At 38.7% G+C, this 24,174-nt stretch overlaps 1 protein-coding gene across 2 annotated transcripts in view; it reads left to right on the plus strand.

The window, feature by feature from the left end:
• Window positions 1-2,102: 2,102 nt before the first annotated feature.
• EFEMP1 (EGF containing fibulin extracellular matrix protein 1) overlaps window positions 2,103-24,174 on the plus strand; it is a 67,428-nt gene continuing 45,356 nt past the window's right edge. Inside the window, exons 1-5 of one of the 2 annotated variants that reach the window (XM_059080021.2) lie at window positions 2,103-2,435; window positions 3,211-3,251; window positions 3,690-3,777; window positions 8,254-8,302; window positions 8,467-8,868. In XM_059080021.2, the coding sequence (XP_058936004.1) occupies window positions 3,697-3,777; window positions 8,254-8,302; window positions 8,467-8,868 (532 nt within the window). In that variant the 5' untranslated portion in view covers window positions 2,103-2,435; window positions 3,211-3,251; window positions 3,690-3,696. The remainder of the gene's footprint in view (window positions 2,436-3,210; window positions 3,252-3,689; window positions 3,778-8,253; window positions 8,303-8,466; window positions 8,869-24,174) is intronic. The other variant, XM_059080022.2, reaches the window with a different exon arrangement.

Genomic DNA, 24,174 nt, shown 5'->3' on the forward strand with positions numbered 1-24,174 from the left:
GAGAAACGTAAAATAAAACCACAATGAGATGCCACTTACACACCTGCCATAATGGCTAACTTATAAATTACTGACAATATCACATAGAATTTCACATATTGCTGGAAAGAATGTAAAATGGTACAGTCACTTTGGGAAACATTTTGGCACCTTCTTATAAAGTTAAACATACCCATACCATATGACCCAGAGGTCCCACTCCTAAGTATTTACCTAAAAGAAAGGAAAACATATGTCCACACAAAGATTTCTATATTAATGTCCATGACAGCTTTATTCATAAAGAATCCAAACATCCATCCACAGGTGAACAGATAAACAAACCAGGGTATATCCACACAATGGAATACTAGTCATCAATAAAAAAGAATGAACATCTGATACACCTAACAACAAGGATGCATCTCAAAAGCATGGTGAGTGAAGGAAGACAGACACAGAAAAGTCCATACTCTAGGATTCCATTTATATGAACTTCTGCTGAGAAATGGCTGCAGGGGACCGAGGGTATAAGCAAGGAGACCAATTAGGAGGCTGTAGTAATTCGCATGGAAGATGGCGGTGGCTCAGGCCACCGTGGTCATGAACGAAGTGATGAGAAGTGGTTCAGTTCTGGATACAGTTTGAAGATGGAGCCAACAGAGTTTTCTGAAGAATTGAATGCAGGGTGTGTGAGAAAAACAGAAATCAAGGATGACTCTGTGATCTTGGATCTGAGCAGACGAAAAGATGAAATTGCTATTCACTGAGATGATGAAGCAGGTGGGTAGAGCAGGTTGGGAGAGAGGGTGAGAATCAGCTGACCCGTTCAGTGTGAAATATCCATTAGGTGTACAGCTGAAGATAGCAAGTCAGTAGTTGGATGCACAGGAAGAGTTCCAGGCTGAGAATAGAAATTTGGGAGTTTTAACTCACTTTTTCTGGGGAAAGGGCTGAAGATAGGTAAAAAGAATTCAAAAAGTAGAAGAAAATGTCTATACAGATCTTTTACTGTACAAAAACAAAGATACAACTTTTTAAAGTCTGGAGGTCATTAATGATTGGGAAAACAAACATTTGAATTGTGGTACCAAAATCTTCAGTACTTTTAGCAAAACCCCATGTACTAAAGTAAGGTTCAGGCTCGTGAAGCTTCTCTGATCTTGTCCAATATTGTGTGGCTTGCAGCCAAACTGGCAGGGTTGGCGACCCATTGCATACCCCAGAGATATGGAGAGAGGCTTCCACCTCGCAGCCTCTCTCTCTCTCTCTCTCTCTCTCTCTCTCTCTCTCTCTCTGTCTCTCTCTCTCTCTCTGCCCCCCCCCCCCACCATCTCCCTGCCCCTCCTTTGGTCTGCAGGGAAGGGGAAGGAGCTGCTGAGGTCACAGTGAGTACCTTCAGCTTGCATATTGTCTCATTTGTCTCCTTCATGAAACCATATTTGCTTCACAAGGCACGACTGCCTTGAAGGTAAACTCTTAATCTGACTTCAGAGTTAGAGCTTTCAAAGATAACTGCAATCTGTGTGGTAAGATTTAAAGAAGCCAGAAAAATAATTTTTTTTTCTCTCCAGATTCCTGAAATTCCACCATTAGTATGAAAGGTGAGAGTGAAATGCCCAAAGTTGAATGACCAGTACTGGCGACTCCCACAAGGGAACTGTGGGAGAGAAGAAAAGCAGTAGATGAGACAAGGGGCCCATAAAAAGGGGGGGTTTGAGAGACCAGAAAACAACCCAAGCTCACGATCTTGTGAGTGTGAGTTCTACCTGGCCCATCCCCAAGCCCTCGGACATATTAGTCACAGATACTGGGGGAATGAATGAATTCTCTTTTTTCTACCTTTGAGGAAACAGGCACTTCCCCACCCTTCAAAAATTAAAAAAAGTATCTTAAAGAAAAGGCGAAAGAACCAGTTCTACGAATGGAGTTAATTTACTCTCCTAGGATTCACCTATTGGGGAAAATAATAATAATAATAATAAGCAATTTCTCAGGACGCTCACAACAAGCTCTACTAGGAGAGCCTTTTCCCACTCCGCGGCGCACGAGAAATTGCCCGGGAGGCTGGAGCATCACCAAGGCCGATTCAAAACCCAAACGTCACATGCCAAACGTGCCATCTTCTGCCTGGAGTTCCGGCGCGTCTGGGAACGAAGAGTGAGGGGCTGGCAGGGGAGGGCAGGCGGGTGGTAGAGAGGCCCTGTAGGAGGGGGCGCAGACCCAGCTACGCAGCGCGCACTCCCGCCCGGTTTGCAGCCCTCGGCTCAGCCCTTTTGCGCCTCCCTCAGCTCTCTCCTCCGCCCCCCTTCGCCCTCCCCTTTCCCTCCTTTTCTCCTCCTCCTCCTGCCGCCGCCGCGGCCGCTGCCAGACCTCGCCAGTTCAGACCCACGGGGCTGCCCTCCCCTGCTCTCTCCCCTCGCTGCCCGGGCCCGGAGCACAGCGCGGCCGCGCAGGTAGGAGCCCCGAAACGGGGGTCACACCAGCGCGCCCAGTGCCCGCGGGGCCGCGCGCCGAGGAGTAAGTGGGGTGACCTGAGGGGTGCAGTGGACCTGAGAACTGCCCCACACTGTTCAGGATCTCTCAGGCAGAGAGGGAGGTGGAGGTGTGTGGTCTAGGAATGCGATCTGTCAGCATGTGCGAGTACGGGGTGACATCTGTTTGGATGGGCATGTGTGTGCGTGCCGACAATCAGCCGACAGGGCTTTGCCCATAAACAAGGTTTTGAAAGTTTCAGGGGGCCAGAGATTTAAGCCGCACCTGGATTCCACAGGAGCTAGTTAGAAACTGGAGCGCTGAGCAGCTCCCCGGGGACGGCCGCCTGATAACAGACAGTTGAGAAAGGGGACCTTGCCTCCCTGGGGGTGCCTGGCCGGCTGCCCTGAAATTGGTACTTCGGGCCGCTGTGTGGTTGCCCAGTTCCGGCCCTAGGCAGCCCCGATCCTGAAGGTAGCATTTCGGGGGCCGAGGGACTGATAAGGCACGAGGGCATGAGACGCTTTGGGCTGTTCCTCTACACAACCTGGGGGGTTTAAACAAAGCTGCGCAAAGAGAACGCCTGGAAATGCCACTTTAAGAGTTTGCGCTGGGCAATGTAAGGAGCTCTGAAGGGCAGGTATTCTATTCTAGGGGAGGAGATTGCTCCCGAGTTTTGTTCTGGTGTTTTGTTTTAAAAAAAAAAAAAAAAAAAAAAAGAAGTTTGAAGCCAAAGTAATTCATATTTGTTCACAGGTTTTTCTGCTGAGCTGTGCAAGGAACTTAACTAGCTGGAGGTGAGCTTATAGGGAAAGCCTTAACGTTCAAGGGAACATGAGATTTGCTGCCCCACTTCAACCCTCGGAAAAAAATGAACAGTCTCCTTTGAAATTAATGACACTATTCTTTCTCTTTCACTCCCTTTCTCGAGCCTGTTGTGTAGGTGCAGTATAAAATGCACACTGTATATCTTTTGTACATATTTCAGCGAAGCCGGACAGAGTAAAGTGAAATGTAATTCTGCAGCCGTTTTACAGTCTTTGGTGCCTCGTTTGGCCAAGGGAAGTTGAGGAGGGGGAGGGGAGATGAGAAAGTAAATTGGAAGTTGGGTATGATGGAGCCTCAGCCTCCTCCGCCTCCTCCGCCTTCCCTATCTTGCTTGTTACTTTACAGCTAAAGTTTTATTTCCCCCGCAGCAGATACTAAGCATCAGTTTGTGCTGTGTTTTCTTTGAGATTCACGATGGTGAAAGCCCTTTTCCTAATTATGCTGACTCTGGCGTTGGTCAAGTCACAGGACACCGAAGAAACCATCACGTACACGGTAAGGGGTGATGGAATTTGGGAGACTATCCATTCCTGCCTATGTGGGCTGTTCACTGTGGCAGATAATAAACGTTAGCAAGTTTCATGTTTAAGGGTCGTTGTAAATTGCCTGTCCTTTCAAAACTTCACTTACTGTAACGAGGTGGATGGACCTAGAGTCTGTCATACAGAGTGAAGTCAGAAAGAGAAAAACAAACACCGTATGCTAACACACATATATGGGATCTGAAAAACGGTACTGATGAACCTAGTGGCAGGGCAGGAATAAAGACTCAGACAGAGAATGGACTTGGTGGGGGCGGGGGCAGGGGAGGCGGGGGGGGGGGGGAGGAGCTGGGGCGAAGTGAGAGAGTAGCATTGATATATATACACTACGAAATGTAAAATGGATGGCTAGTGGGAAGCTGCTGCATAACACAGGGAGATCAGCTGGATGCTTTGTGACGACCTAGAGGGATAGGGAGATAGGGATAGGGATAGGGAGAGTGGGAGGGAGGTCCAAGAGGGAGGGGATATGGGGATATATGTATACATATAGCTGATTCACTTTGTTGTACAGCAAAAAGCGACACAACATTGTGAAGCAATTATACTCCAATAAAGATATTAAAAATACAACAACAAAAGTTCTCTTAGATCACCATTTGAGACAGGGACCAAAATGCAAGTATTTGTGCAAGGCCAAAAAGGGAAACCCCTTTAAAACAAAACCCAAAGTAAGCTACAAGTTTCTGACACATTAAACAAATTAATGGGTATAAGTAATTGGAAAACCTGAATTCCTGTATACATGCAGATGAAACCAGAACTCAAGGAGTAAGACAAGTCAAATAGGAATGTTAAACATCACAAAAGTCCATCACCTCATTTGTGCATATGACTTATGTTCTCATGTAAGTGGACTTTCTTGACTTCATAAAGGCTATTATTCATTTACAGTATAACTGATAACTCATATAAATGCCATTCAGATAGACTTTACATGTTATCAGGATGTGATATTTGGTAAAATGGTTTTAAAATGCACTGTATGAAATTTGGTTTTGCATTTTCTAATTTCCAAGTAATTCTGATTTATTAGTTAATTGTATGGGTATAACTAACATTTAATAAAATATTGAATATATCATCTAACCCCTCCCACTGCCAGGAATGGATATGGTGAGAACAGAGGGCAGTGCTTACCTCACTTCTGGTGAGTTTGTTTGCACCTCTGTTTTGTGTTTTCTAGTCTTTAATCAGAGTTGTGAGGCAAATGACATTTGTCCTGGATCAGAATATGAAAAACATATTTTTCTGCTTGCTCCCAATTTAAAATTAAGTAATCTTACTCAAAAGAATGTGAAAAATTTTTGAAAATAAAACTCTTAAAAGTGAGCAAATGTCAATTACTGATAATAAACATTATCTCACTTTTTTGATATTATCCCTAGAATGTTAGTATTCATCTGGCAAATACTCCTTGTTGTTTAGATCAACTATAACTCAAATGGGGTTTAATATAAATATTTTGTTAACTTAATGGTAAATGTAGTTGCTTCCTCTGCTGAAGATAAATAAAGCAAGATAAATGAATACATGTGTTGTTTATCTTCAAATGAAATTGTTTTGTTATTCAGGCTAAACTTACTACCTTTTTAGGGAGCTAAAATTATTAGCTACCCACTTTCATATTCATCTAATAAAAGATTTTATTGCTTTTACAATTGCTTATCTTGTACCCCCTACCCATTGCTAATCACCTAAATCTTACTCATCTTTAACAGAGAAAGTTCCCTGTGGATTAAACACTATAGTTTTAAGACCACTAACTAGGGTTCATCATATTATAACAGGTTTCCCAAATATGACACCCTTTTTGTGCTATGATTAGAGCTATTCTCTTTTGAATTGTGTATGCCTATTCATGGCTAAAGGACAAAATGTAGCTATATTTTTAGTAATTCCACTGTGGAGACACTGTCTCCTTTCATCCTCACAGCAAAGTATGAGGTAAGTGACATCCTCTTCCTTCTGCTGATAGTGGAACTGAAGATCAGAGAGGTATCTAACTTGCTTAAGACTACACAGCCAGTAAGTGGTGAAACTAAATTCACTCTAGGCTTGTTTAATAGTAGATCCATATTGAATGTACTGGAACTGAAGACCTAAAACAAACTGCAAGTCTTCTCTATTTAGCATACAGATTTATTAAAGTGCACTGTCATTTTGCCTGGCTTGAAAGATACTTTTCAGAAGGATAGGTTCATATCCACAAGACAACTTCATATTCTTTCATGTTAAAGATAGGGTCCATTCAGTTATTCACTCATCAAGTATCTGTTGTGTGCATAAGCAATGCTCATCACTATCAAAAGAATTTAAGTTTACTTGCTTATTAAAAAAATTCAGACCTTAACCTTAGGGAATTTACCTTGGGAAAATACTTTTGAAAAGTGCAAAGTATTATACAGATTATACATGTTGCTAAAGAAATACAAAAGCAAGGAGGTAATTAATGTTCATACTGGCATATTGAAGGAGGTAGAACTCTGTGCTGGTTCTTGAAGGAAGTGATAACTTTGGATTATTCTAGAAAGGCTGAAGAGGCACCTGAATCAGAAAAAGTGGCATAATCAAAGGCTAGAAGTGAAAACAGCCAAGTCAAGTCCAGGAGGTGACAACAAGCTAGGTAGTGGGGAGAACCTAGAGATGGCAATAGTGAGAGATGAGAGGTCTACAGGCCACTGTGAGCTCTTAGATGGAGGGGCAATGTAACCAAGAGAACAAAGAAAGATTGTCATGGAGGCTTGTGTGCAGCATGTAGCGATATGGAGACCACCTAAGGAGACTTGCCTACTCATGAGGCCAGGAAGTCTTAAACCAACGTGGGAGAGACAGAAGTGGAAACAAAGTCAGCAGAGCTTGAAGGAAAATAATTGGAAAAGTTGAGGTTAAAGTTGTAAATCCTGGGTGCTAAGAAAGGTGGTAGTGCCTTGGACAGTGTTGGGGAAACTAGAAAGAATTAGTCTGGGAGATAAAGTGAGTTTAGTTTTCACCCTGTTAAGTCTCAGAAATCAGTAAAATACCTAAACTCATCTCTCTGTCTCCATTCAGCTATATAAGTAAATTTACTATTTACTTACTTGGCTCTTACAAAAGAATTTAAGTTTATTTGTTTACTCTACTTTTGCTCAATCCTTCCTGAAGCCTCTTTCCTCAAATCTGCATCGGATCAGATGTTTTCTTGAGCTTAAAATTTCTTCAGAGGCCTCATCGCTTATACCAGCATTTCTCAAGAAGTAGCCCATAGATTACTTGTATCAGAATCACCTGAGATGCCTGTTAGGAATTCAGATTTCGGCCCCCAACCAAACCTACAGAATCAGAACCTTTGGCTGGGTCCAGGAATCTGCATTTTAACAAACACTAGAATGATTCTTAAGCATAATGGATCTTGAGATTCACTGACCTTTAAGGTAGAATTCAGTTTCCGTCTATCCCGAAGAAAGGCTTCCCAGGTTTGGCCCTGCCTACCTCTCTAACCTCACTCCACCCACCCAGGAATACTTGTAGCTCCTTCCTTCTTTAACAACTTTGCACCTTTGCTGACGTGGTCCCTCATCCTAGACTCCCCATATCTCCCTGGAAAAGAAGTCCTGTAAGGCCCAATTCACTTGTAACTTCGCCCATAAAGCCTTCCCTTCTAACCTGCCATGTCCACCCACAGCCCTGGGTAGGGTCCATCATTCCTTCCACAGGCAGACTGGTGTCATGACACCTGACATCTTGCTCCAACTTATCTACCCGTCTGTCTCCTCTTCAGGCCTGTGAGCTGCTTGAGAACAGGAACAAGGTATTAATCATTTTTGCTTTCCCAGGGACTAGGGTGGTGCCTGGTGTGAGAAGGTACCTGACAGATGGTTCCTTCAGTGAGTGAACTAGAGAGGACCCATAGGAACTTAAGCTAGAAGGCAGGCCATGGTGTGAAAAGGAGGCTCAGGACTCAACTGAATAGGAATGATAAGGAAAGCCAGGTCTGGAATGCTCTCAGAGGATTTGGAGAGAGAGAGGAAATTGTCAAGGACTGAAAAAAAGATCTCAGCTGAATTTTTATTTATTTATTTTTTGGTAAAATTTACAGTGTGGAGAAGGGGCAAATAAAGCAAAAAAGCAGTCAGAGAGATTGCAGAATATTAGTATTGGGACAGAGAGAAAGGAATTCCAAGAAGATGGTTATGGGCAACTGGACCCAACGCAAATACAGCAAAAGAGTTGAGACAGCTGGTGATTGAGAAGGGATCCCTGAAGCGGTCCAGTGCACAGATGTGTCTTTTTTAAAAAGCTACAGAATGGTAAACTACCCATCTCATCATCTATCTAGGACTCTAGCACAAAGATTGTTGCCATAAGTATGAAGCTTTTAGAGTGACTTCTCAGAGAATGGATACTCAATTAACTGTCTCCTGGCCCCATCTTGATGTTTTCTTCACAGCAATGCACAGATGGATATGAGTGGGATCCTGTAAGACAGCAGTGCAAAGGTGAGCCAACTTTCAAAGACTTCCCATCTGAACATAGCTCTCTGTCTCCATCTCATATGTCCTTCATGTCCTGCCTGTATTATACCCAAAAGGCATAAGCATATATTTACATGTTGAGTTTCCCCTCTAAGAAGATTACTGACTTATTTTATTACTGACCACAGATATTGATGAATGTGACATTGTCCCAGACGCTTGCAAAGGTGGAATGAAATGCGTCAACCACTATGGAGGATACCTCTGCCTTCCTAAAACAGCCCAGATTATTGTCAACAATGAACAACCACAGCAAGAAACACCAGCAGCTGAAGGCGTGGGTGCAGCTACAAATGCAGCTGTGACCTCTAGTACAGGCACTGGGGGTGTAGCAGCCAGTGGCATGGCAGCCAGTGGAGTGGTGCCTGGGGGTGGTTTTGTCGCCAGTGCTGCTGCTGAAGTGCAGACTGGCCGAAATAACTTTGTCATCCGGCGGAACCCAGCTGACCCTCAGCGCATTCCCTCCAACCCTTCTCACCGGATCCAGTGTGCAACAGGCTATGAGCAGAGTGAGCATAACGTGTGCCAAGGTAAGCATGACTTTCTATGCTAATGAGAAAGTTCTTGCCCAGGTGCACCTGTGGTGAGGATGACAACAGCTCATATTTACTGAGAGCTTCCCATTCGACAGACTTTGTGCTAAGTGCTTTGCCTGCATTATCATATTCAATCATCACAATAGTCTTAAAAGGTAGTTGCTGCCAGTACCATCATCATTTTGCAAATGAGGAACTGTGTCTCAGAGAGGTCATCAGTGGTTCTCAACTTTAGCTGCACATATTTAGGGTCACTTGGGAGCCTTTAAAACTTCTCCATGTCCAAGCCACACCCCAGCCCAATTAAATAACAGTCTCTGGGGGGTGGGTTCCAAGAATCAGTATTTTTTTAAAGCTCCCCATGTGGTCCCAGAGTGCAGCCAAGTTTGAGAACTAGGGGTCACACAGGTGGTGAGTACAGAGCCAGCGTTCAAACCCAGACAGATGGGGCCAGAGTCACAGCTGTCAAAAGGAGCAAATTATTCATTTGGAATTTGAAATTGTGCTGTCAAGCTCCTCCACAAATGTCCCCCTTTAAGGCCTCAAACTTTCTTTTTATTGAACTTGCCACTGACTTGTTTTCCTCACAGAGGAATAAAGAAATGGGACTTCTGCTTCTCATTACCTTTGAGCGAGTCTCCCCCACTCACATTTATATCTATTTTTAAGCTCTCGTTTGAGCACATTTTGCTTATATCACTTGCACCATGGCACCATCCGCCTGGGTTTTTCTGTTTATTTTCACAAAGAGTACACATCACTGTGTATTCTAGAAACAGCTGTAGACTCATGCTAGCAAAGTGATAAGAATCTTGGGCTTTGAAGACATGTAGGATATTAACTAACTGGACCGTGCTAAGGGATATTCTTCCTCCTTGCCTACTTAGCAAACCCTTTTAGATCTGCCTAGCGTGGCAATAGAAGCTCCAGACTACTTTTTCTCTACCAGGGGCTGACTGGGTAAACCCCATAAGACACCATAAGTGACTGGTACCCCCTAGCCAATGGAAAGGGCCCAGGAGTTCTTACCTTCTACCTGCTTGAATGAGGAAGAACACCTTCCTCCCTCAACACTGAAGGGTTCAACTGGGGTCACCTAGCTGCTGCATTAAGTGAAAGAAGCAACAGCATTCCTCTAGAATGCTGCCCCTTATTCACCAGTGTTGAGTTTTATCTTCTGTATAAAATATAGTAGATTTTAAATGGTTTATAAATGAAGTAAGGAAACCCATCAGGCTCTGACTTTTATTATTTTATATTTTGTATTCAAATTTTAAGTATCCCACATCAAGAGCTAACCCATGCTGTGATGGTGTCACTTTTCAGAGAACCTATCGTATTAGCATCTGTTTTGTGTTACTGTCATGAGTCAGAATTCCAATATTGATGATGAATGCTTCAGCATCTGCTTGATATTCAGATATTTAATTTAAGGATTATGTCAAAGAGATAACCTCATGAGGTTATTTATATATATAAATAAATAGATATTTACAAATAAATATATATTTATATAAAATATATATGGTGTGTGTATTTGAGTGAATACTGGTTTTTAAATACCTTGAATTTATTTATGATACCAACTTTTAATTGTGTTATTTAAGTATATAATTATATTGGAAGGTTTGGTGGTATTTTTCCTGAAACTGAAAAGTTTTACTGAAATTTTTAAAGTATTGACTTTTACATACTGAATTATTTTTTACACTTCAGATGTATGTTTTAATGGTACTTAGGAGACGGAAACCCAGGTAAATGAATGGATCGTTTATCAGAAACTGTCAGAGTAGTTTATGGTCCACCATTGACAGTTGTGGTTGAAAGCAAGAACAATGCCTAGAATCGAATGAAAAATTTCTAGAATAAAACATATTCAGGATTTACAACATGCATTGGTTACAGTAGAAACTGTATAATAAAAAGTGAATAATAAAAATGAAATCCTATTTAATTTTTCTTAAAGATTTAGACTATCTTACAAAGTAAGTTACTTTTAAAATATTTATAATCCTTAATTCTTTGGGAATTTATTTTTAATTTTAAGCTAAAACTATTAAATGCTTATGGTAGATGCTAAATACATATTCATTGATTGTGTGCACACAGGGCACACAGGGCATTTCCAACCCAAACTGTTTTGCATAATTCAACTAATTTCAAAAATTTGGGATTGGGGGTCTGTATCATTAAAAGTAGGGTTAAAAGTTTTTTGGATGACTTAAGGCTTAAGTTGGATTTCTTCCCACCTCACAATTTTGCAAAGTGCCCATAAATGTGGATTTACTTAATTGTTGATAAAAGGGGGTTATTTCATATGATAACAACAGGATAATCTGTCTAGGGAACCTGACTAACATAAGTCAAGTCACACTTGTGCCCGTTTATTATTGAGCCAATCAAACATGCAGTACAGTTTCTTCTGATTGCCTGCAGATGTATGACATTCTCATTCCAGGCCAGCAGCACAAAATAATATTTTATAACCAATGTGAAAGTGTGGGGACCTCCGCTTGAAACAATAATGTGCTCCAAGGACATACATTACTGACATCACTGTGGAGTTTGAGGAGCCTTCTGGTTTTTTTGTTTGTTTGTTTTGTGGTACGTGGGCCTCTCACTGTTGTGGCCTCTTCCGTTGCGGAGCACAGGCTCTGGAAGCACAGGCTCAGCGGCCAAGGCCCACGGGCCTAGCGGCTCCACGGCATGTGGGATCATCCCGGACCGGGGCACAAACCCGTGTCCCCTGCATCGGCAGGCGGACCCTCAACCACTGCACCACCAGGGAAGCCCAAGCCTTCTGTTTTAATAAAGATCTCCACTCCCTTTTAAATGTTGCATACTTATGACCAGTAATCCAAATACATTTACCATGGTTGCTGGATCAGAATAAATGAATGCCTGTAGATGGGTCGTGTTTGTATTACAATTATTTATTTTTCCCACATATATTTTTCAACAGGTACAGTTTATCATTACATCACTTAAAGCTGAGGACATTTTTAATGTAATGGCTGATCTGAACTGTGTTTCAATGTTAAAGTCAGTCGTGCCTTTGAATGCACTATTACCAATCACAGTTGCCACCTAATTTAAATACCACTAGATATTTTTTAATGTATTCTATTTTAGGGACTCCCCTGGCGGTCCAGTGGTTAAGACTCTCAGCTCCCAATGCAGGGAGCGTGGGTTCAATCCCTGGTCGGGAAACTAAGATCCCACATGCAGTGAGGCACAGCCATAAATAGATAAATAAATAAATGTATTCCATTTTATAAATATATTTTTAAACAGCTTTCCATGCTTTAACATTTAGTGAAAACATGATCCTTTAACTTGTATTCATCTATTTGTCCAGAGTTTTTCAATTTTGTGCAAAACCAAGGGGTTTAAAATATAACATCCAAATATCAATTCACAGTAAGCAGTTTTTCTCAGGTAATTTTTGCCAACTGAGAGTGATACTTGGGAGGCCATTCACACTGAGAATTTCAAAGACAGGTCCCATCTTTGGCAGCTATCGCATTACATGAAGATCATTTCAGTGTTACATACCTGGAGTCATGTAAAAATTAAGTTTTAGATATTATTCATTTCTCCATGAAATATTATCTACCTCAAAGACAACAGATATTCATCTGCTCCAAAAGGAAGTTGGATCTTTAGTGCATAGTCACTATGTTATCTTCTTCAAGGGATATGGAGTTAGAAATCACTAGTTCAACCTGAGACTTTTTTTTATCATATATGTTTCCAACAGCCCCGTTCTTATAGGAAAAAAAAATCATTGGGGAACTGGCAAATAAGAGAAAGCATCAATTGCCCAATTCAAAGGAATTTTGTTCACTTAATTGAACTTTCAAAAAATTAAATTTAGAATATTTTGCATAGCTGGTAATTAAGTCATTACTAACCTCATGCAGGGTTTACAAGTATTGTTAGTAACTTGCTAAAGAAACCATACCATCAAAAAATGAACTTGATACAAACGTCTAATGAAGCTGATTGTGGAGCCAAATCCAGAGTGCAATACCTGGCTTGTGTTATATAAGGTATAACTGAGAGATGTGAAAGCATACCCTAGAGTTTCCAGCCATCCCTGTCTACCCAAGATTTTCCTGGTTTGGAAACTTAATGTCCCACATCACTGGAAATGTCTCAGTCCTGGGGAAATGGCATTGTGGATCACCCTAGCAAACCCCCAATAACCAAATGTCCTGCACATCACAGCCAACAGTGAAAAAGTCGAATGTTAGAGCCACTTTTTCAGGTTAAGGCATTGTTTGTCCAGTAAGACTGTTTTTTCAATTTGTTTTGAACTTTGAAAAACCATATTTCATTGAACTTTATATACCTGGACAGAGCCTTTCTTTGCAGTTGTCAGGATCCCGCCAGTTTGTCAGTTTCCACATTGTTCTAGATTGCATGTGTAGGATACCTATACATTAGCACCTACATACTTAGATACATGTCATACCATAGTTAGCTCATCATTCCTCATTTCCACTGGGAAAAATTTTACCACTCAGCTCAATTAAATACCATACTTCAATTATAAAATTTTACTTGCCAAAAAATTGTTTTTCAATTTTCAATTGTATTTTCAATGATTTTATTTGATTTGTATTATTATTACCTATGACACAGGAGCAACTAAAAAACTAAAAAGAAAAAACTGTTGCCTTTTGGAAAGCCTAAAGGAATGAAAAAATTACACTCAGGGTTAAAAAGCTCTAAGCTCTTGGGGACCATCTATTATCCTCCTCACGTTTCTTTATAAATATAAGGATAACTAAAATCCTATTTTGAAAAGGGAAAATGTTATTATCTATACATCTACTTTAAAAAAGAGAAACTTGAACTAACATGTACATATTCTCAGATACTAGGGATGTCTCTCTTCGGCTTCTTTCATTTGAAACTTAAATGATCACATATCCAAAAGGGGATTTATAAACTATAGTGTAATCAGGTAGCTTAGCATACGTGGCATTGTCATTACCAGACAACCTTCAAACACTACCCCTTTGCTGATCCTCACTAATGTCATTAGGGTCTCTGTTTTCTCCTGTTAGTTTTGTGAGGAAATGCCTAATTTTTGTAATATGTAATTATACAGCCCAGCGAAGAGCTTTGATCTCAGAAAATAGATATTTTGCAAAAGGAAGACTATAATTGAGTAAATTATGATATTAACAGAACAGAAATATTTCAAGCACAAAGTAAAATGGTTATTAACTTACTAACACTTCATTGTGTTAGTTGTTAATTACCTTTGAGCATCTGAAAATTCTCTAAGGCCATATAAATGGATAGGAGTTAAGTTTATAGGGAGAACTTAATTACTTTTAAAATAAGCTGATGCAGTGTAATTGCATTGATTTCCTCCTGAAAAATCTAGCATTGTTTCATAATTTACTTTTCCAAACACTGTAGTCATGAAATTTCAGTTAATTTAAGACTCATTTTAATATACATTTTATAGATAATATGTATATCTAACTGATTCATGCATAGTCAGAAAATTCCTTCATAAAAATTGAGTGACAATTATTTGAGGTGGAAGGATGGAAGAGATCAATATGATCACTCTTCTGCAACAGAAGACTAAGTTGTATAACTGTTTAACTCAATGACTTTCAAAGTGTGTGTGGTCCCCAGATCAGAAACATTAGCATTATCCTGTAACTTATTAGAAATGCAAAATCTTGGGCCCCATCAGACCTACTAAATTGGAAACTCTGGGGATGGGGCTCAGCAATCTGTGTTTTAACAATTCTATAATTTTGATCCCTGCTGAAGTGTGAGAACCAATGGCCTAACTTAATCTTAACTTCAGGAAGCTGCATTCAGTTATAAAAACGAGAGGGCAAGGTCAGAATACTTTACGTGGGATATGGGAAGTAATGAAGAGAAAACATATAAAATATACATTCTACTTATAGGACAGAATAATATTTCTATTTCATTTCTCTCACCTTTCTTGTTGTCATCACCAGTGCTCTGATCCCTAAATATTATTGACCATGAGTCCTGGTTAGGACTATATCCCCAAACCAAGGACATATATGTGCAATCTAGAGGAAAAGGGGACATTTTAACCAGAAAACAAGAGATCTTGTACCTGTCTATAAAACCTGCAAGTGTGAAATACTATAACTGCCCTTAAATTGTCAGTAAGTGAAACTTGCAGTTATGCTTTGGCTATGGTAAGGATTGGTGCTGTGATACCCCTACCTTTCTACAGGCATCCCCCTTATACTCAAGGCACAAACATTGTTGTTTGGAGGTTCAGTTCATGTAGAGTTGTAAAAGAGGAGGTTGACTCTGATTTTGGCCTTAAAGTGTGTTTTGGTTACCAAAGTAATAGGAGATCCTTTCAATATCAGATGCACAGCTGACATCTCCTTTAGATTCTGTGAATATCATCAAATATTAGAAGAGTATTCACATAAGTATCTTCTGTTCAATTTAAACTTTATCAAAGATTTACTTCCCATCGAAGACAAGAAGATTCTTGTTAAAACTAGTTAACACTATCTGTAGAATGAACTTTCCTCTCCCCATAGAAGCAAAAAGAAGCAGATTAGACTAGAATTGCAAGCCTGGGTAACTTCAGGAATGTGCACTGGTACTGGCTCATTATTTCTTTCTCCAGCAGAAAATTTTAAACTATAGTCTCTGAAATCAACAAATTTCCCCATTTGTAAGGATTGCCTTTGCACTTGTTGAATTACTGGCACAATTTTATTCTTTGAAACCAAAGAGTAAACAAAATTTGCCCCAAATGTGTTTGATTTTGCACGAAGGTACAAATAAGTAATTCATGCCACATCTGAAATTCATTACCATGCTTCTTTTTCCAGGAGGTAACTGCAAATTGCACACTCAAAAACAAAACTGATCAAGAAAACTGCATTCAAATATTGGCAGAAGAAAACAGCTGTCATTGCAAGCATTTAGCCACAATTGCAGGCTTGTAGCTTGAACCTAAATGATTTGTATACATTTAATAAAGATGAAATGAAGGAATGACATGAAAGGAAGGCTGAGTGCCAGGATACTGGCAGCAGCATGAACAGCTTATTGCTGTCAATTTCAAATAACCAGAAATTAAAAGGAGGGACAGAGAGTGAATCAATGTCATGTAAATGTGTACAAAATGACTTAAAAACTTGAGATATTCGGCTATCTCAACTCAACTAACTTGAACTGCCTTTGAAATAATTGTGCATCCATACTAGTCAAGGGTAACCCGGCAATATCACAAGCGAAACTGATCAAACAATGCAAAACCATTCAGTTAATGTTCAATAAAATCCAATCAAATTTTAAGAACCACTTTCTGTTGTAAGGCACTTTGATAGAATAAAAGTAGAAGGAAGGAGTGGCCATTGTCCTCAGGGAACTGACCATCATTAACCCATAAATTATAAAATAACAATAAAAGAAGCAAAATATATAACTCAGGAAAGTTAACACATGGGACATCACAGGAAGTACATAATGAATTGCCAAAAGTAGTAGCAAAACCAATATGTGATACAGGTATGCTTACAAATCCACATTTAGACAGAAAAAAGAACATGTCCCCAGAAATGTGGTCAAGAACAAAAGCCTGGTTCCTCCCTGGAATGGAACATTTAGAAGAGAATGATGAGGGGAAGTTGAGAGGTCTAATGAGGAAATTAAGATCCGAATAGCGAGGGAAGTAACCATCTTATAGCCAAGCAGGAAAAGCGAAAAGCAGCTTTGTGTCCATGTTCCTTCTACTCAAGAGTGGTTTCCCAGGAGAGTCCCCCAGAAGCAGGGTGCTGCTGATAGGAATGCTAATGAGGTAAGGGGTAGGGGTACGTGGAGGAAAACAAAATTTGATAGTGCCTGTGATGCTGAAGCACTGCAGAGCAAACATCTATGACTAGTTCCATCCTCAGTAACTCTCCCCAACAAAATACTAATGTGTTCCTCCAGCCCTGTCTCAGTATCTTCCCAAACTGTGTCCCATTTTACTTATTATTGAAAAGGCACAAAGCAAGTGTTTCATGTCTGTGTGTGTGTGTTTGAATAAATGAATTGTTTTTAATCATCAGAGAATTCAGGCTTAAAGTTTACTTGACTTCTAAAACCATCCTTGAAAATGAGCAATTATGTACCATATGTGTATAAGGTGTATTTCCCAACTCTCTATATATCAAACTTCTTATTAATAATGGAGGGTGGGAGGGAGGCTCAAGAGGGCGGGGATTTGGGGATATATGTATACATATAGCTGATTCAACTTATTGTACAGCAGAAACTAACACAACATTGTAAAGCAATTACACTCCAAAAAATATGTGAAAAAAAGTAGATAAAAAACAATAATGGAGGTCTTAAATATCTAGTTCCCATCTTAAGCTTAAGCCACTTGAAAGAAGGAACTATTAAGTCTATTCTTTATATTGTGGATTGTTAGGTTTTTAACAAACATTGGTGAATAAATAAGTTTCTGTTATTCCTAAAGCAAGACTAGTAATTAGAAATACTAGAATTCTTTTAACTTTCTGACAAGACATTTAACCAGTGAATGCATCTCTATATCAAATATATCCTTCCTCAGAAATCTAATGGTGAATAATGAAAATACAGTTGGGTTGGGGAAATGTTAATATTTATGATATTTGAAGTGAAATAACCACAAGGCTGGAAAATATTTATGTAAGCTCTCTAATACTCTGAAGAAAATCAAGACACTGGGTGAAGCTCTATAAAATAAGAGCAAGGAAGGAAGAAGGGATCAGAGCAATCCATCTTGGTTCTTTCCCTTGACTGAAAGCCAGAAACTATCTTTTTCGTAGTTGTTGTTATGTAGTTGTTTTAATTTAAGTAAAATTGACTTATAATATTGTGTTATTTTCAAGAGTACAGCAAAGTGATTCAGTTATATTTTTTCCAGATTAGTTTCCATTATAAGTTATTACAAGTTATTGAATATAGTTCCCTGTGCTATGCAGTAAATCCTTTTTGCTTATCTATTTTATATATAGTAGTTTGTATCTGTTAATCCCATACTCTGAATTTATCCCTTCTCTCCCTCCATTTCTCCTTAGGTAACTATAAGTTTATTTTCTATGTCTATGAGTCTGTTTCTGTTTTGAATATAGATTCATTTGTATTATCTTTTAGATTCCACATGTAGGTGATATCATATAGTATTTGTCTTTCTCTGTCTGACTTATTTCACTTACTATCATATTCTCTAGGTCCATCCATGTTGCTGCAAATGGCATATTTCATTCTATTTTATGACTAAATAATATTCCATTATATATATACCACATCTTCTTAAGTCAATCACCTATTGATGTGCACTTGGATTGTTTCCATGTCTTGGCTATTGTAAATAGTGCTGCTATGAACATTAGGATGCATGTATCTTTTCGAATTAGTTTTTGTCTTTTCTGGATATATGCTCAAGAGTGGGATTGCTCAATCATGTGATAGCTCTATTTTTAGTTTTTTTAAGGAACCTCTATACTGTTTTCCATACTGGCTGCACCAGTTTACATTCCCACCAACAGTGTAGGAGGGTTCCCTTTTCTCCACACCGTCTCCAGCACTTATTATTTGTAGATTTTTTGATAGCCATTCTGACCGGTGTGAGGTAATACCTCATTGTGATTCTGACTTGCATTTCTCTAATAATTAGTGATGTTGAGCACCTTTTCATGTGCCTGTTGGCCATCTGTATGTCTTCTTTGGAGAAATGTCTGTTTAGGTCTTCTGCCCTTTTTTTATTGGGTTTTTTTTTTTTTTTTTTATATTGAGCTGAATGAGTTGTTTATATATTTTGGATACTAACCCCTTGCCTGTCACATTGTTTGCAAATATTTTCTCCCATTCCGTAGCTTGTCTTTTTATTTTGTTGACGGTTTCCTTTGCTTTGCAAAAGGTTTTAAGTTTGATTTGTCCCCATTTGTTTATTTCGCTTTTATTTCTATTGCCTTGGGAGAGTGATCTAAGACAATACTGCTACGATTTATGTCAGAGAATGTTTTGCCTATGTTCTCTTCTAAGAGCTTTATGGTGTCATGTCTTATATTTAGGTCTTTAAACCATTTTGAGTTTATTTTTGTATATAGTGTAAGGGAATGTTCTAATTTCATTGATTTACATGTAGCTGTCCAGCTTTCCCAACACCACTTGTTGAAAAGACTGTCTTTTTCTCCATTGTATATTCTTGCCTCCTTTGTCATAGATTAATTGACTGTAGGTGTGTGGGTTTATTTCTGGGCTCTCTATTCTGTTCCATTGATCCATATGTCTGTTTTTGTGCCAATACCATGCTGTTTTGATTATTGTAGCTTTGTAGTATTGCCTGAAGTCTGGGAGGATTATGCTTCCACCTTTGTTCTTTTTCCTCAGAATTGCTTTGGCAATTCTGGATCTTTTGTGGTTCCATATACATTTGAGGGTTATTTATTCTAGTTCTGTGAAAAGTGTCATGAGTATTTTGATAGGGGTCACATTAAATCTGTAGATTGCTTTGGGTAGTATGGCCACTTTAACAATATTAATTCTTCCAATCCAGGATCATGGGTTATCTTTCCATTTCTTTGAATCATCATCAATTTCCTTTATCAGTGTTTTATATGGTTTTCAGCATTTAGGTCTTTCACCTCCTTGGTTAAGTTTATTCCTAAGTATTTTTTAATGTGATTTTAAACTGGATTTTTTTTTACTTTCTCTTTCTGATATTTCATTGTTAGTGTAAAGAAATGCAACAGATTTATGTATATTAATCTTGTATCCTGTTACCTTGCTGAATTCATATATTAGTTCTAAAAGATTTTGTGTGGAGTCTTCAGTGTTCTCTATATAGAGTATCATGTCATCTGCAAATAGTGACAGTTTTACCTCTTCCCTTCCAATTTGGATATCTTTTATTTCTTTTTCTTGACTGATTGCTGTGGCTAGGAATGACAATATTCTTTTTAAATTTATTCTGTTAAAATGATAAAGGGTAGAATCCAGGAAAGTCACTTAGTTGGTTGTAAGTGACTTAAAGAAGCACAGTTCTGATCTGGTCCCAAGGTAGGAAGAACTGAATTTCTAGAGAAGTGAGAAAGAAATCCATGGATCCGAGGGGCCCAGGAAAGAACACAGATTACTGAGGGCCCCTTGGGAGCTAATAGCTAGCTAGTATTACATACTTAACTGTATGCGAAACATGAGTGTGAAGTAGACAATGGAACCAGAGACAACCATAAAAGCTGTGTGTATTGGTTTATGTGTACCCAGCTAAAGGGAGAATCATGATGGAAATTGCAACTGCCTTTGTGCATATAGTTAAATCTCAAAAAGCTCCAGAGACTGTGGTGAAATAAGTTTTGCACTCTAAGCAGCTGTGTGTCCTGCAGAGAATCTAATCCTACTCCCTTGAGTGGAAATGTGGAACACAATCCAAAACAGGAAACAACTCAGAGGTTCTCATTCAATGTCCACCCTTGAGACCAGGTTTATCACAACCTGGATTAGAGAAGAATTTTTGTTCAGTAGTGATTAGTTAGATCTCACTATTTTGCAGCAAAGCCCTCCTCTCATACATACATTCACAAAATGAGTATGCCATTAAATTTTTGCTGACTTTTTCACTATTCACTAAAAAGCCTAAGTATCTCAATATTTTTAAATATACCAAAATTATGAAGAGCAGTATAAGTCTGTTTTTCAGAGTCTGTTGTTGAATCCCTCGAACTTGTTGTTTATTTGAGGAAGCTTCTTAGAGAATTAGTTCAACTTTAATCATTCTCCTAAAATATATGAGTGATTTAGGTATTTGGCATAATTTGAAACCCACCAGTAAGCTTTTTTCCTAATTGCTGCTTTTCATCAATTGCGGCCTAAAAAGATACTGTTACGTAAGATGGTTTTCTCCCCTTATCCATGTTCTGTCCTGAGCAGTTTGTGATATCAGAAGATATCTCGTCTAAAAAAGGAAAGGACATTCCAAAAGAAGTTGTTAAAAGACACCTTAGAAACCTGCCCACACAGCCTAAACACCCCCTTTCTTGCCTAGATTTAGTTTATTCCAGCTATTTACACTCACACATATGCACACATACACATACCCCCTCAAGTTCATGCCCATATACATGCATGTGCACAAACATGTAACAATGCACCATTTTTTGGTAGGAAAGTAACATGTACAAAAATTAAACTGATCAAAGCTGATAATGCTTCTAAAATGATTTGGAACACAGTTCCCCCTCTCATTATTCTTGTAAAATCAACACTGGGAACTGCTTTCTAAATTCATGTGTTTACCTATCACAAGGGAAAGGGCACCTTGGACAGCTACTACATGATTTAATCAATAAAGACATTATTGGATAGAATATAGAAAGAGTCAACAAAGAAATAAAAGTGTTAAGGTGTAACCTCTAAGACTCTGTTGTCTTACACTTCAGCAACATCCTGACCATGTCTTGACTAATCTTTCTTAGAGATTTACCTGGATTCCATCCTGACCTACTTTTGTGTTCTTGGGCAACTGAATTTTTAACAAAATAAACTTTTTAGATAGACCATCATAGAGTGGATTAGAAAATAACTTATCTGGGACTGACATTGAATCCCCATGCTCTTTTATTCCTCAGACTTTGGCAAATTATATAGTCAGGATATAGCCAAGAATAAAATGTCACTCGACAAACAAGGCAGAAAATTCCAGTTATTCATGATTAATTAAACTTCCCAGTAAAAGCTGTGGGCCCTTTTTGTAAAACTAGTTCACGACTTGGTGCATCAGAACCCTAATCCAGAGAGGAAGGTAGCCAGAGAAAAATGTCCTCCCACACAAGCTGGTAAAGATGCTGGGCTTTGTTCTAAACTTCAATTCCAAGACCTCCCTTCTTTAATAATTGGGGGGAAAAAGCTAATGATAAAAAGAAGCAAAATAAAGAAGGAAATTTAATTGTGGTGCAATTTATACAGCTAGTGATAGTTCTGAAAAAAACAGGAAAGATTATTTGGTGACTAGTTCATTTAAAAAAATGTTTAATAGCAAAGCCATTGTAAATTAGAGTTCAACTGTAAGTAAACTAAAAAGTCTTCTCTGATTTTTCAATTTAAGCTGAAAAGTGGATTGTTTAAGCATGCCAGAGCAATAGTTTCCAATAAATCAAGCTATCACTGATGGTTAATACCCCAAATAGAATATCACTGTATTAGAAAAAGAGCTTGGGCTATTTAGTTGTCATTGTAAAAACCTGGCCACAAACAGTATTAGGGTTCTAACAGAGTTTTAAAGAATTATTAGAAAAGCTGGTTATAATATCAAAGTCAGGAGTAGGCACAATTACACACTCCCAAAAGCATTATGAATCCATAACAAAATGTATGTATTTTTCTTGGTAAAATACACAGTTTCTGGTCTTGTATTAAAGGGAACAGTTTATAATGACAAGGGAGAATAAGGACAACATCAATAAGGAAGACTGCATGAATTATTTGATTAAATATGAATGATGTTTTGAATTTTCTCAAGAGCTTAAAAAATCAAGTAGAGGTCCTGACAAGGGGGTAAAAGTAACTGCAAGCAACTGGCCTGCCTATTCCTCAGTATAAATCTCAAATTAGGAAAAGAAGAATCAGGTGCAGATTCAAAGTCAGACCAAGCCTCTGTAGTTGATTTGGAGAGCTACATCTTAAAATTATTCTAATAGATGACACATCAGTGTTATGTCAACTCTATTACTCAGAAAAAAAGAAAACACCACTTTCCCTTAAAGGAGAAGAAATACTTTCTCTTCTCTGTTACAGTTAGGTGAACCTCTTAACTACAGAGATCATAACTGGGTAACTACTGTAGCTGAAAATTCATGACTTAAGTATTGCTTGCCCATTGATCGATTTTAAATACAGTGTCCCCACTTATCCTTGAGAGGTATGTTCCAAGACCCCCAGTGGATGCCTGAAACCATGGATAGTACCAAACTCTATATATACTATTTTTTTCCCATACATACATACCTATGATAGTTTAATTTATAAATTAGGCACAGTGAGAGATTAACAACAGTATCTAATAATGAAATAGAACAATTATAACAATATACTGTAATAAAAGTTATATGAATGTGGTCTCTCTCTCTCTCTCAAAATATCTTATTGTACAAATTTAATGCCTTTTCCATCTTAACTAAGCACTTATCATGGACTGGCCATAACTTTTACAGTTTGAGTTTGGCAGCAAAACTAGCATGAATTTCTTTTTCCTTTTTTAACAATTTCACATTTAGAAGATTCATTCTTACTGTAGATCTTAGCAGCCTCAGCACAAAAAACTTTTTTCTTTCCTTATTAAGTCGAGAACTTCCACCTTTTCACTTAAAGGAAGCACTTTACGGTTTCTCTGTAGCATACCCTAGTTGCCAGCATCACTACTCTTAAGCTTTGAGGCCAGTATTAAGTGACATAAGGGTTACTTGAACACAAGCACTTCTATACCCAAAACAGTGGATCTGATAAGCAAGATGCTACTAATCGGTTGATGGGCAGGATATGCTAGACAAAGGGATGATTCATGTAATGGGCAGGATGGAGTGGGATGGCAAGGTATTTCACCACACTATTCAGAATAGCAGGCAATCTAAAACATATGAATTATTTCTGGAATTCTTCATATAATAATTTTAGACCATGGTTGACCATGTGGGTAACTGAAACTTCAGAAAGCGAAACCAAAGATAAGGGGGGTATCTATATATATATACCACATATTATTAAGATGAAACAGTGAAGCCAGTTATGAGAATTTCCCTGGCTCTTCTGCTGAGTGACTCAAGTAACAGTGATACTTTCCCCCCAACACCACCTACCATCACCACACACCACTCAGTATGAAAATCAATCATCTAAGGAAAAAGCAAAAATGTAGTAAACACCTGTGAGAGTAGAGGCCAGGAATGTACTTATATATTTAGGGAGAAAAAAAGCAAAACAGAGCAAACAGATGAGCTATATCCTTCTCTTCCAGGGACCTTCTCTTACTCTGGGAGACAAGAGCAGTTGTAAGAGGAATGAGAGGCAGAAAAAGAGATGCAGAATGGAACTGGAAGAGAGAAAGAGAGCAAGATAGGAGAGTAGAGGACATGAGCAAGCATAAGACTATTCTAATCAAAAATAGGTTCTGCTGAAGTATCTTGTAAAATAGTATTACAGTGACCATTTTCTACCTGTGTATATGTGTATACATACATATTTTCGTCAAAGGACTGATGAAGAAAAAAAGAAAAGGTGACACCTGAATAAATC

This window comes from Kogia breviceps, chromosome 11 (assembly GCF_026419965.1).
Source record: "Kogia breviceps isolate mKogBre1 chromosome 11, mKogBre1 haplotype 1, whole genome shotgun sequence".
Taxonomy (NCBI): Eukaryota; Metazoa; Chordata; class Mammalia; order Artiodactyla; family Physeteridae; genus Kogia; species Kogia breviceps.